Source organism: Neoarius graeffei, chromosome 2 (assembly GCF_027579695.1).
Source record: "Neoarius graeffei isolate fNeoGra1 chromosome 2, fNeoGra1.pri, whole genome shotgun sequence".
NCBI lineage: Eukaryota > Metazoa > Chordata > Actinopteri > Siluriformes > Ariidae > Neoarius > Neoarius graeffei.
The window spans coordinates 69,721,009-69,735,377 of record NC_083570.1 but is presented as its reverse complement, the minus strand read 5'-3'; the positions used below and the strand labels follow the sequence as shown (position 1 = coordinate 69,735,377).

Here is a 14,369-nt window from a genome sequence, read left to right as displayed (position 1 = left end):
CATTAATCCCTTTTAACTGAGAATGCCCTGCATGCATGATTTTATGTTGGCTTCTGGCACATCCATACAGTTTTAAATACAATACCTACAATTAAAAACAGTTTGTTTTTATTGCATTTATTTAATTCCTGGGCTCCCATCTGTAACAGGGAGTGAGGTTGTGTTCCATTAATACACTTTACAATACATTATTTGATTCTAATAGAGGGCGGCACGGTGGTGTAGTGGTTAGCGCTGTCGCCTCACAGCAAGAAGGTCCGGGTTCGAGCCCCGTGGCTGGCGAGGGCCTTTCTGTGCGGAGTTTGCATGTTCTCCCCGTGTCCGCGTGGGTTTCCTCCGGGTGCTCCGGTTTCCCCCACAGTCCAAAGACATGCAGGTTAGGTTAACTGGTGACTCTAAATTGACCGTAGGTGTGAATGTGAGTGTGAATGGTTGTCTGTGTCTATGTATCAGCCCTGTGATGACCTGGCGACTTGTCCAGGGTGTACCCCGCCTTTCGCCCGTAGTCAGCTGGGATAGGCTCCAGCTTGCCTGCGACCCTGTAGAACAGGATAAAGCGGCTACAGATAATGAGATGAGATTCTAATAGAATAGATGAGCCAAAATAAATGGGGATCTTTTTTAATGGGCCCCGACTCGTTACAAGTATGAATAGGTGGGCCTCAAAGCAAAAAAGGTTGAGAACCCCTGCCTTAGAGGGTACTGCCCCAGTGACAAGTGACTGTACAATAATGTACTTTATTTCCTGAGAGTGTACTGACTCAATAATAAGGCATAAAATACAAATCTATAACAGTTTTACAGAAAAATTAATAAATAGGGTGCCTAAGACTTTTATACAAACACACGCATGCACATGCACTTCTCCTGTTTACCCATTGTTCGGCTATATGTTGACCTTTGCATCACATCCTAGCTTACTAATGCAAAGTCACTATATGAGGTGAAATGGCCAAATTTTAAATCCTTACTGGGCTTAATGTGTTTACTTACTTGTTTACTCCCAGGCCTGTAGAGTTCCCTGTGGGAACACTGCTCCCAGTGAGTCACTGGGTTTCCACTGACTGCAGCTCCACTGGGTTCTCATTAGGATGAGCTCTCTGGTGTGGGCCAGATATTACAAACAGCCAGAGCTGAGTACATCTCTAAAGGACAATTATTCGGTATAATAATCAGCGTTTGATGTTAAATATCTCACGCACTGTGGATGCCCTCCAAATGGCTGGAGCTGTTTCTGTTTACTGTGGATAATCTGTTCATTGGCCCATTGCTGATTGTTGAGAACTTGTGTGCAACTGTTAGCTCGGCTTTATTCGATACGATTAAATACACCAGATACACCAGGACTCATCGGTGTATCCAGGTTTACATTCTTCACTCTTGTAACTCCTTCTATAATACCCTTCTTTTAGTTTCATTGTCTGAATACTTTCATGTTCATTGCAGATTAATTAAATAACTAAATTATAAGCAGTTACTTTGTCATTAATTCTGTTCTTAAAGAATTACAATCCAGATTTAGCGCTGTATTTTAAAACATATTTTATGTTAAGTTCGTTTATATTATTCTCCTGAGTTTTATCATCCAATGACAAATATGTTATTTTCTAGAGAAGTCTTTGGGAACTGTTGGAGGTAGTCTGACGTTATGGCAATATGGAAGAAGAACGTTTGCATTGGTAAGAGTTAATATTAATAATGATGTTGATTTCACCGTAATGTATACTTGTAAAAGTGCAAATTGATGTATTTGAAGTAGGTATAGTTACTATGATTTTTCTCTTGGGCAGTTAATTCTTCTCAGACTAAAATGTTTAGAAAGCACATATTTTTTTATTTTATTTTTTTTTATTTTAGTTGTTTGGCGGCATGGTGGTGCAGTAGTTATAGCATAGCATTGTCACTTCACAGCAAGCAGGTTCCAGGTTCGAGCCCAGTGGCCTTTCTTTGTGGAGTTTGCATGCTCTCCTCATACTTGTGTGGGTTTCCTTCAGGTGCTCCGGTTTCCTCCCACAGTTCAAAGACATGTGGATTAGGTCGATTGGCTACTCTACATTGCCCATAGGTGTGTATGCGTACCCGACATCAGATGAGGGTTTGGGTCCTTCTGGTGTGCTATAATCACCCAAGAGAATTCATGGAAGCTAGTTCAAAGACATGCAGTTAAGTTAATATGGGACGGCCTTGGGCTGAGGTGCCCTTGAGCGAGGCACCTAACTTCGAACTGCTCCCCGGGCACTGTCTGCATGGTTGCCCACTGCTCTGGGTATGTGTGTGTGCTCATTGCTCACGTGTGTGTGTGCATGTGTGTGTTCACTGCTTCAAATGGGTTAAATGCAGAGAGGAATTTCACAAGCGTGTGATGAATAAAGTTGTTCTTCTTTTTCCTGCTGGCTTCCTGGATCACCAACTCTCAGCTATGAGGATGGCAGCAGACAGACAGATAGTCAGGGTTTGTAGTCTAGTGTGTATTGTAGACTCTGTTTTAGTAGCGGTAATTTCCTCTCAGGTCTTGTTGCCTGGAAACCCTGGTGCCATCCACTTTCTGAGGATGATGCTCCTGGCTCGTTGGTACAAATACAAATGAAAAATCTCATGATATACAGCCACGTCCTGAATCAATCCTTATCAAACAAGGCACATGGAGAATGCACCTATGAACACTATTGACCATCTATTCATTGCATGCTACACTGCTCTGCAGAGATAAGCCAGAGAGGAGTCTTCTGGGATTTTTTATGTGATCATAAGTGTTGTAAAAGAGTAAGGCCGTGTGTGTGTGTGTGCGCTCAATACATGCCTGCGCATTTTTTAATGGTAGGAGGGAATACGTAACAGGAACTCTCCAATGATGCAACACATTGTCTTTGTGACCTTGTGTGAAGAAGAGATCATTAAGTTATTCACTCTTCACGCACTGGAACAAGAATGTATTGATGTGTTTACCTTTACACATATATTACCTTAAAGCTATCTGGCAGTCAGTGTTGTAGATGTCTTGTGCCTTCGGACAGACATGGACATAAAGGTCAGACCTGCAGGTAATATTGTGGTTCTCTGAATTTCATTTTTGTTGGCTCACTACCTGTGGGTTTTTACTTGGTGAGAACTAATACTACTTTTTTTTTATCCATGTTTGGATATTAAATGCAAGAAAAAAACCCTGCCTGCTTTTGAACATTATTATTGCTTTTTTATTTTATTTTGAAGCTTAGACTACGAGAAGGTTTTTTTTTCTGTTATTAGATATTTACTTGTGCAGTAAATGTTCTGCTTCCTGATATATTCATCATATATTCATGTTAAATTTCCCAGTTGTATGATACAGGAAGTGATAAAACATAGAAACTTTATGTTATATAAGTCAAATTATACTCAGCTAGGTATGTTTTGGTCCATGTACAAAATTGATACCATAATCCATGTCTGGATGTTGGTAGTATGCGTCAGATGACCAGTCTGTTATATTCTAAATTGTTATCAGGATCATGCATGTGATTATGTCTGTACTGTGGATTCAGTAACAATACTAACCAAAGGTGTAAACAGATCACACAAATCCAACTAAACACTCTTTAATAATTAACACTTGGTGGCATCTGTTCTCGAGCGATACCTATTGTACTGAGTGTTTGCTAGGGGTAAGCTGTAATTTAGAAATTATTCACCCATCTTCCAAACTTTGAGCAGTTAGATGAACTTTAAACGATGTCTCCATTCTAAAGGGGTAAATGTGGAGGAAACGGAGAATTAGTATAGTGTCACAGTTTTGAGGTTACAATAACAATAGTGTAATATGAGACTGTTTATATTTTAAGAACTCTCCAGCAGGATTCCTGTTAAAGCATTTTAGAGGATAGGTCTTGGCATTATGTGATAGTCAGCAGAAAATGGAAGTCAGATTTGATCCCCATTTGCTAAATTTGAATCGATACAGAGTCATTACTTTATCTCAATTGTATTGTTAAAAGTATGATGTTATTTTACTTCATTTAAAACTGAAATAAATAGTTTAGCTTTATCTACAGCTTTTAGTCTTTTGAAGCTATAGCTTTTTTTGTCACTTGGACACATTTTATATGATATGAAACTTTAGTTCAAAGTTTTATTTGGTTAAGCATGGACAGTTATTGTGTTTGAGATTACATCTTGCAGGTGCTTCCATTACATTTATTTGGGGGGAATATATATATATATATATATATATATATGGGCGGCACGGTGGTGTAGTGGTTAGCGCTGTCGCCTCACAGCAAGAAGATCCGGGTTCGAGCCCCATGGCCGGTGAGGGCCTTTCTGTGTGGAGTCAGCTGGGATAGGCTCCAGCTTGCCTGCGACCTTGTAGAACAGGATAAAGCGGCTAGAGATAATGAGATTTTATATATATATATATATATATATATATATATATATGTGTGTGTGTGTACACGGATATGAGTGTTTTACTTGGAAATACGCCACTCATATTTTTCATACAAACTACATCTGGGACACGGAGAACCAAAACCATGATGTAAATCTCTGTATCTTACTTGTGGGAAATTGAAGAATTGTTTTGATAAATTTGCAGGTTTTTCTTAATTTTTATTTATTTATTTATTTATTTATTGTGGATGTGCCTGTATAATATTAACAACATTACACGGTGGCACGAAGACTTCATGTTGAAAAAAAAAAAAAAAAAATATATATATATATATATATATATATATATATATATATATATATATATATATATATGTATATATATATATATATGTATATATATATATATATATACACACACTGAGTTAATATTTTATATATATATATAAATATAAATATAATATATTGCTCAGCGTAAATGAGTACACCCCCTTTGAAAAGTAACATTTTAAACAATATCTCAATGAACAAAATGAGTACACCCCACAACAAAAACTACTACATCTAGTACTTTGTATGGCCTCCATGATTTTTAATGACAGCACCAAGTCTTCTAGGCATGGAATGAACAAGTTGGTGAGATTTTGCAACATCAATCTTTTTCCATTCTTCAACAATGACCTCTTTTAGTGACTGGATGCTGGATGGAGAGTGATGCTCAACTTGTCTCTTCAGAATTCCCCAAAGAAAATAATTTCTTTACACCGCAAAGGTGACGGCTACAAGAAGATCAGCAAAGCTTTACTTATCACTCAGAATACTGTAGCAAAAGTGGTACAAAAATTTAAGAAAGATGGAACTGCAACCATCTCACAGAGACGTCCAGGTCGTCCACAGAAGTTAACAACTCGATAGGAGCGTCTTCTGATGAGAAGGGTTGAAGAAAATCGGCATGCAAGTTCACTGCAGTTATCTAAAGAAGTAGAAAGCCAAACTGGGGTGACTATTTCCCGTGACACAGTACAGTGTACACTGCAGAGGAATGACATGCATGGATGCCGTCCACAAAAGAAGCCTCTCCTAAAGCCCAGGCACAAAAAAGCCCGCCTAGAGTTTGCCAGGGCCCATGCTGACAAAGATGAAGACTACTGGGCCTCTATACTCTGGAGTGATGAGACCAAGATAAATGTTTTTGGAACTGATGGCTTCAAAACTGTATGGCGTCGCAAAGGTGAGGAATACAAAGAAAAATGCATGGTGCCTACAGTGAAACATGGTGGTGGCAGTGTCCTTATGTGGGGCTGCATGAGTGCTGCTGGTGTCGGGGAGCTGCATTTCATTGATGGCATCATGAATTCACAGATTGCTGTATATTGCTGTACAGATTGCTCTATACTGAAAGAGAAGATGCTACCATCATTCCGTGCCCTTGGTCGTCATACACTTTTCCAACATGACTAAACACACATCTAAGGCCACTGCTGGATTTCTGAAGAAGAACAGGGTGAAAGTGATTCAGTGGCCAAGTATGTCTCCTGATCTGAACCCAATCAAACACCTATGGGGAATTTTGAAGAGACAAGTTGAGCATCACTCTCCATCCAGCATCCAGTCACTAAAAGAGGTCATTGTTGAAGAATGGAAAAAGATTGATGTTGCAAAATGTCGCCAACTTGTTCATTCCATGCCTAGAAGACTTGGTGCTGTCATTAAAAATCATGGAGGCCATACAAAGTACTAGATGTAGTAGTTTTTGTTGTGGGGTGTACTCATTTTTGCACCACCCTAATTTGAGTAAAACTGAAAAATGTGTAATCTAAGTTATATTATTAACCTTACTTTCACGTTCTAAGTTAAACAGATGTTATATTAAACTTTGTCTTGTCAACATTTTGGAAATTGTTTGTGTTCATTGAGATATTGTTTAAAATGTTACTTTTCAAAGGGAGTGTACTCATTTACGCTGAGCACTGTATATATATAATGATGTACACGTACCCGGATATGAGTGTTTTACTGGGAAATACGCCACTAATATTTTTCATACAAACTACATCTGGGACATGGAGAACCAAAACCATGACATAAATCTCTGTATCTTACTTGTGGGAAATCGAAGAATTGTTTTGATAAATTTGCAGGTTTTTCTTAAATTTATTTATTTATTTATTTATTTATCGTGGATGTGTCTGTATAATATTAACAACATTACACGGTGGCACAAAGACAAGATAAACTTCATCTCGTGTTGGGAAAAAAAAAAAAAAAAAAAAAAAATATATATATATATATATATATATATATATATATATATATATATATATATACAGTGGTGCTTGAAAGTTTGTGAACCCTTTAGAATTTTATATATTTCTGCATAAATATGACCTAAAACATCATCAGATTTTCACACAAATCCTAAAAGTAGATAAAGAGAACCCAGTTAAACAAATGAGACAAAAATATTATACTTGGTCATTTATTTACTGAGGAAAATGATCCAATATTACATATCTGTGAGTGGCAAAAGTATGTGAACCTCTAGGATGAGCAGTTAATTTGAAGGTGAAATTAGAGTCAGGTGTTTTCAATCAATGGGATGACAATCAGGTGTGAGTGGGCACCATGTTTTATTTAAAGAACAGGGATCTATCAAAGTCTGATCTTCACAACACATGTTTGTGGAAGTGTATCATGGCATGAACAAAGGAGATTTCTGAGGACCTCAGAAAAAGCATTGTTGATGCTCATCAGGCTGGAAAAGGTTACAAAACCATCTCTAAAGAGTTTGGACTCCACCAATCCACAGTCAGACAGATTGTGTACAAATGGAGGAAATTCAAGACCATTGTTACCCTCCCCAGCAGTGGTCGACCAACAAAGATCACTCTAAGAGAAGGCGTGTAATAGTCGGCGAGGTCACAAAGGACCCCAGGGTAACTTCTAAGCAACTGAAGGCCTCTCTCACATTGGCTAATACTAATGTTCATGAGTCCACCATCAGGAGAACACTGAACAGCAAGGGTGTGAATGACAGTTGCAAGGAGAAAGCCACTGCTCTCCAAAAAGAACATTGCTGCTCATCTGCAGTTTGCTAAAGCTCATGTGGACAAGCCAGAAGGCTATTGGAAAAATGTTTTGTGGACAGATGAGACCAAAATAGAACTTTTTGGTTTCAATGAAAAGTGTTATGTTTGAAGAAAGGAAAACACTGCATTCCAGCATAAGAACCTTATCCCATCTGTGAAACATGGTGGTGGTAGTATCATGGTTTGGGCCTGTTTTGCTGCATCTGGGCCAGAATGGCTTGCCATCATTGATGGAACAATGAATTCTGAATTATACCAGCGAATTCTAAAGGAAAATGTCAGGACATCTGTCCATAAACTGAATCTCAAGAGAAGCTGGGTCATGCAGCAAGACAACGACCCTAAGAACACAAGTCGTTCTACCAAAGAATGGTTAAAGAAGAATAAAGTGAATGTTTTGGAATGGCCAAGTCAAAGTCCTGACCTTAATCCAATGGAAATGTTGTGGAAGGACCTGAAGCGAGCAGTTCATGTGAGGAAACCCACCAACATCCCAGAGTTGAAGCTATTCTGTACGGAGGAATGGGCTAAAATTCCTCCAAGCCGGTGTGCAGGACTGATCAACAGTTACCGCAAACGTTTAGTTGCAGTTATTGCTGCACAAGGGGGTCACACCAGATACTGAAAGCAAAGGTTCACATACTTTTGCCACTCACAGATATGTAATATTGGATCGTTTTCCTCAATAAATAAATGACCAAGTATAATATTTTTGTCTCATTTGTTTAACTGGGTTCTCTTTATCTACTTTTAGGACTTGTGTGAAAATCCGATGATGTTTTAGGTCATATTTATGCAGAAATATATAAAATTCTAAAGGGTTCACAAACTTTCAAGCACCACTGTGTGTATATATATATATATATATATATATATATATATATATATATATATATATAGGGTTGAAAGAGCAGCTGGAACGGATGTGGAAGGTCAAGGGTTGCGTGGTCCCCGTGGTAGTGGGGGCACTTGGGGCAGTAACCCCCAAACTGGGAGAGTGGCTCCAGCAAATCCCAGGAACAACATCTGAAGCCTCAGTCCAGAAGAACGCAGTCTCGAAGATACTGTGCAGAACCCTCAAACTCCCAGACCTCTGGTAGAGGACCCGAGCTTGAGGATAACATGGATACCACCCCCCCGCCGGGGGTGAGAAGGAGATTTTTATTTATATATATATATATATATATATATATATATATATATACACTAAGTTAATATTATATATACTGTAGATTTTGAAAGATCTAAAATCTTTTGTTGAGAAATGTTCTTACTGAATTGACTAACAATTGGTGGCACGATGGTGTAGTGGTTAGCACTGTTGTCTCACAACAAGAAGGTTCTGGGTTCGAGCCCAGCGGCTGACAGGGGCCTTTCTGTGTGGAGTTTGCATGTTCTCCCTGTATCTGCGTAGGTTTCCTCTGGGTGCTCTGGTTTCCCCCACAGTCCAAAGACATGCGGTTAGGTTAGCAATGGGGTGGTCATGGCCTGAGGTTGGACTGAAGTGCTCTTGAGCAAGGCGCCTAACCCCCAGCTGCTCCCCAGGCACTGTAGCATAGCTGCCCACTGCTCTGGGTATGTATGTGTTCACTACTTCAGATGGTTTAAATGCAGGGGTTAAATTTCTCTGTGTGCTTAAGTCTGTGTTTGAGTGTACGTGTGACAAATAAAGGCTTCTTCTTCTTAATGAATTTTGGTACAAAGGAGTGAGCCATGACCCATCCTTGCTTGCAAAGACTGAGTCTATGGTGCATGCTCCTTTTATAACCAATCATGTTACCAAGTAACCTGCTTGTTGTGGAATTTTCCAAAATGGTGTTACTTGAATATCCTATAAACTTTTCAGTCTTATTTTACCTCTGTCATGACTTTTTTTGAGTGTGCTGCAGGCATCAAATTCTAACTTTGTTTATATTTGCAAAATACAATTAAGTTGGTCAGTAAAACTACTGAAAATCTTTTCCTTGTAGGTTTGTCAATTAAATAAAGGTTCATGTGAATTAACAAATCGCAGATTTATTGCATGTTGGAAAATATCCCAACTTTTCTGGAAAATGGGGTTTGTATGTACACACACACGCACACACACACGTGTGTGTGTGCGTGCGTGTGTGTGTCATGGTAAAATTGTGCACTTGTAAGGATAGACAGCCCAGCACCCTGCTCTTCACAGCTTCTCAATGATAAGCAGTCATCTTCTCATAATTACTTTATGCCCCCTGGTTTCTGGAATTCCACAGCACTGGCTAAGGATAATACGTCTCTGTCTATTAAACATTCAGACAGATGCAGGCAATATCTGGTACATTCCAAAGTGAACACTGAAGCGATTTAATATTAGTGTAATTACCTGCCCAAGAGAAACGCTGATGCCACACATACAAATGTGTGGAGATGATTGGTATGATTAGTGTGTAGTGATGTGCCTCGGTGGTATACAGTGGGAACTGGGATGTTTTGATGAGGACAACTTGAAATGAGTTTATCGACTGATTAATAGACTTTCTTTGTGCTGTATAAGAATGACAGTGCAGGCAGACAATGGCAGAGAGATGGCTGTGGACATTAGTGCCATGGAGAGGAGGCTGGAACCCGCGCTCCAAAGCAGCTGGACAAGGTAGTGCTGCATGGGTTCATGGGAGTGGAGAGGAGTATAAAGAGTACAGCATTTACAAAAAGTAAAGATTAAGAGAGGGTTGGTAAAAGATGAAGCATTGTTTATTCCTATTTTTCTGTGTATGGGTTCTATAATAAAGCTACTGCTTATAGGCGTACAAGCACTTGAGAGTTTGTGACCAAAAACAGGTTGACTACCCAACCAATATGTTGGTTGGTAGTGAACCAACCAATTGGTTCACTACCCAACCAATATTAGCATGTTAAAACTAATATTGGTTGGGTAGTGAACAGGGTTTGATAGAAACTCCATCCCTTTTTAATATAATCACTGCAGAGGACTGCTTTGTAATCACTGAACTGAACTAGAGTGCAGATTATAACTGAGTCGTACGGTAGGTAAATACAACACAGAAACATATAGCAACCTGTGAGAGATGGGTTAAAGCTGAGACAGTGGAAACAATGCCAGACAGTTTGCTCTCAATTGTATTTTATTTTTGTTAGAAAATGCAATCCTAATTAAATGCTGTCCCCCCCCCCCAATAATTTTCTTTGTTTAAGAGGAGGAACGCCATGTTAGAGCCAATGACCGTGACTACAATGAGAAGTTCAGTTACGCTGTAAGTCATTTTCTATCTGATGTTTAAGATCTGTCTTATAAAAAGCAGTATGGCTAATTAAAGCTTTAAACCTTCACAGTGGTATGTGGATAGATGTTCTTACAATCATCTCCATATCTCCATACTATACGATTATATAAAAGATATAGTCAAACTCAGGAAAGCAAACGTGAGTACACCCTATGTTGCAATTCCCAATTAAAGGCTCAGTGCTAAATATATAAGCCTTTTTTTCTGTGTTTAATCTCTGATGCTGCCACACAACAAGGAATTGTCTGATAAATTTAGAAGCTATATAGTAAAACTTCACAAAGATGGAATAAAGAATATTGGTAAGCTATGAAATATAAGCTATTACACAGTTTGTTGCAACAGTTATTAAGAAATTCTAGAAGAACCACAGCAAAGCTGCAGCAACCGACTTTGAAAGTTTGCATTCCACAATTACTTAATCTTACACTGAAAAACAGACCAAACAGAACCAATATCTGCAGCTTAGCACAAAGCTAATCTTCAGAAATTGTCCTCGCAGTGAGTGCTCAGACAATGGATTGAACATTACATTACACAAGAAGAAAAACATTTATCACAAATCAGCACAAAACTTCAAGCCTATGGTTTGCCAAACAACATCTAAAGAAGCCTGATTATGTAATATTGGCAGCATATTAGTTGGTCTGATGAAACTAAGATAAACTTGTTTGGTTCAGATGGGGTCCTGCACGTTTGGCATAGCCCAGGCCAAGACTGTATAGTGCCAAGTCCGAAACATGGGGGACGACGTGTTTTACTATGGGTCTGCATGAGTTCAGCAGGCATGGAGGAGCTGCCTTTTATAGATGTGACTAAATGTAAAGACTTAGCCGGAAATAAATGTTCTCACATGGAAACAATTCTGAACACACTGCAAAAACACATCAGTAGTTTTAAAAATAAAAGCCTGGCCAAGTATACCACCTGAGCTGAATCCTGTAGAACACATCTGAGAATCTTAAAGCAGAAAGTAGAGGCATGTACGGGTATAGTAATCCAGCAAAGAAAAGCTGTAAAGAATCATCAGTGAAGAATAATAGAGTATCTCTCCACAGATTTGTGATACAATGGTATCATGCACAATGAGGAGGCTTGCTGCTGTTATAAACAACAAAGCAGAGGTGGACAAATTACCCAACTTCATTACTTAAGTCAAAGTACAGATCCCACTGGTCAAATGTTACTCCGATACAAGTGAAAGTTGTCCAGTCAAATTTTTACTTAAGTTAAAGTACTGAAGTACTTGCTTTTTAAAATACTGAAGTATTAAAAGTACATTTTCTGTCAATGCATTGTTGTATTATTGTCACAATGCTTACAAAACCTAATGCCTCTGAAGCAACTGACTGGATTTACTGACTAGCCTGTAGAACCTGTAGAATAAGCACCTTTAAACACAGATAAACACAGATTTCTACATTCTGTTTATTTGGCAAGATTATGCTAAAACATATTTCTGTAAGGACTTCAGAGAAGTTAACGTTATTCATGTTAGCATAACTCCGTTTTTACATGCTAACTAACAGTGTCCAAGTTAACTAACTATGTGTAAATGTTAGCCGTGGACAAGGCTATGGCAACTTGGTGGGAAAAACCATAGAAAATAATTTAACTAACCATAGCCCAGGAGTAATAGGGTTATACCCGGAACAAATTAGTAACAAGCTGAAAATTTCAGAATATGTTCAGAATACCTTTAGGAATAACATACTAAAAGTCCCCGGAAATCCCCCTTGTGCTCTCTGAGAAATTCAAGATGGCGTCCAAAATGGCCACCAAATGGAGATCTGCCCATATCTCAGGCCCAAAACAAAATATTAATGCAATTAAAAGGTCAGAATATATGTTTTGTAGGGTAGGAGAGTAAATTTCAACATGTGTGTATTAATTACATTGTGTATTAACATTATATAATAACAATGTACACATTATTATAACAGTATATTTGTGTATAGTGTGGATCCATTGGTTACTCGTTCACTCCGTATCATCCTATTCTGTTCACAAAACAACAAACACAATTACTAGGGGTTGGAGCACTTATTTTCATTAATATTAATTAAAGTAAATTGGTGGTGTAAAATGAAAAATGGCATGTTAAAAGGTCATGCTGAGTTCAGTCATTTTTAAAAGGTCATGCTGAGTTTAGTCATTTTTTGTCCGAACACACTGGCATTGCTAGTAGTAAAGACTGGCGCTAGAAACTCAAAGATTAATTTTTTTCCACCCTTAAACAAGCTTGAATAAATTCCCTACTTCATTGATGGTACAACAAAGGTCCAAGCATTACAACTGAGGCACTGAGAAGTGTTTAAGTCTACTCATTGTTTATAAGCAAGAGCTTTTATTGAGGCAGACCTTTTTGTCATGAAAGTTGCCGGAATGTTGAAGTGTACTGAAACAGCTTGCCATCGTAGTTTTAGAAGATAGAGTTCTCAAATTTAATTTCCCTTTAATATTTTATCAAAGCTTAAAGATGCACTAAATATTAAGGAAATTGATGTCTAATTGTTGTCTTACATTATGTTCATGTATGTAGGTAGCCTACTAAGCTAATCTGTCAATCATGGCAACCATCAAATTCCATGTAATTTCCACATTAATGACCTTGTAATCTTGGTTAATTTTAATTTTAACAGTGTGACAATGGTGAATTTGCATTGCTTGTATGAGAGAACATATAATTTAACATTTTAATTGCATTTATATTATGTTTTATCCCTGAGATATTGAAAAATCTCCAATCGGCGGCCATTTTGGACGCCATCTTGAATTTCTCAGAGAGCACAAGGTGGATTCCCGGGGACTTTTAGTATGTTATTCCTAAGGGTATTCTGAACATATTCTGAAAAATTCAGCTTGTTACTAATTTGTTCCGGGTTGGACTCAATTTTGAGCTAATGCTCTTGGGCTACCAGATTGCATAGCTATTGCAATGTTATCGCTAGCTCTAAAAGCACAGACAACTTTATTGCAAGATTTCTCTTGGAATAAAACGTTTACATCCCTCAATATGCTTCCACAAGTTGGATGGTGAGTTTTTGTAGGCCGTGATGTGATTCGTTTTAGGCAGACAAAGCAAACATTTAAAATGAAATGAATCTTTAATCCTTTCAGAAAACTGAAACATGGGTTCGAGATATGGCCCTGGGTGCATGCATTCTTCAAAAGAACCGCCTCCTTCCATTCTGCTATCAACTGATTGTGTTCAAATAATGCTGTGGAGAAACCACTGATCTTGATTTTATCCAGTCTATGGACATGGCGTGACCCTAGTGATTACTGATAGACTGTCTCAGTGTCACCTGCGAAAAAACAATCACGTTTTAGAAAAGAAAAGAAAAAATATCCACTTTCAAAGCTGCTTCATAGTAACAGATAACAAGGACCTTGATAGAAATGTAGTGGAGTGAAAAGTACGATATTTGTCTTTCAAATGTAGTGAAATTAAAGTCACAAGTTTCCAAAAAAAAATACTCAAGTAAAGTACAGATACTCAAAAAGTGTACTTAAGTAGAGTACTCAAGTAAATGTACTTCGTTACTGTCCACCTCTGCAACAAAGATGGACATACGGTACAAAGGAACAACTGAAATCTAGTGACCCATGTACTGACTTTTGTTCCACTTGCTTTTAATGTTTG

The 14,369-nt window shown here is 38.2% G+C and overlaps 1 protein-coding gene across 3 annotated transcripts in view; it reads left to right on the top strand.

Moving 5' to 3' along the window:
- The window catches only part of atp8b4 (ATPase phospholipid transporting 8B4), a 53,689-nt gene that overhangs the window by 3,044 nt on the left and 36,276 nt on the right, over positions 1-14,369 (top strand). For 2 of the 3 annotated variants that reach the window (XM_060914826.1, XM_060914825.1), the window contains exons 2-4: positions 1,612-1,679; positions 9,976-10,071; positions 10,635-10,693. In XM_060914826.1, coding sequence (XP_060770809.1) covers positions 9,996-10,071; positions 10,635-10,693 — 135 coding nt within the window. In that variant the 5' untranslated portion in view covers positions 1,612-1,679; positions 9,976-9,995. Of the gene's footprint in view, positions 1-1,611; positions 1,680-2,988; positions 3,042-9,975; positions 10,072-10,634; positions 10,694-14,369 lie in introns of those variants that run through there. The other variant, XM_060914827.1, reaches the window with a different exon arrangement.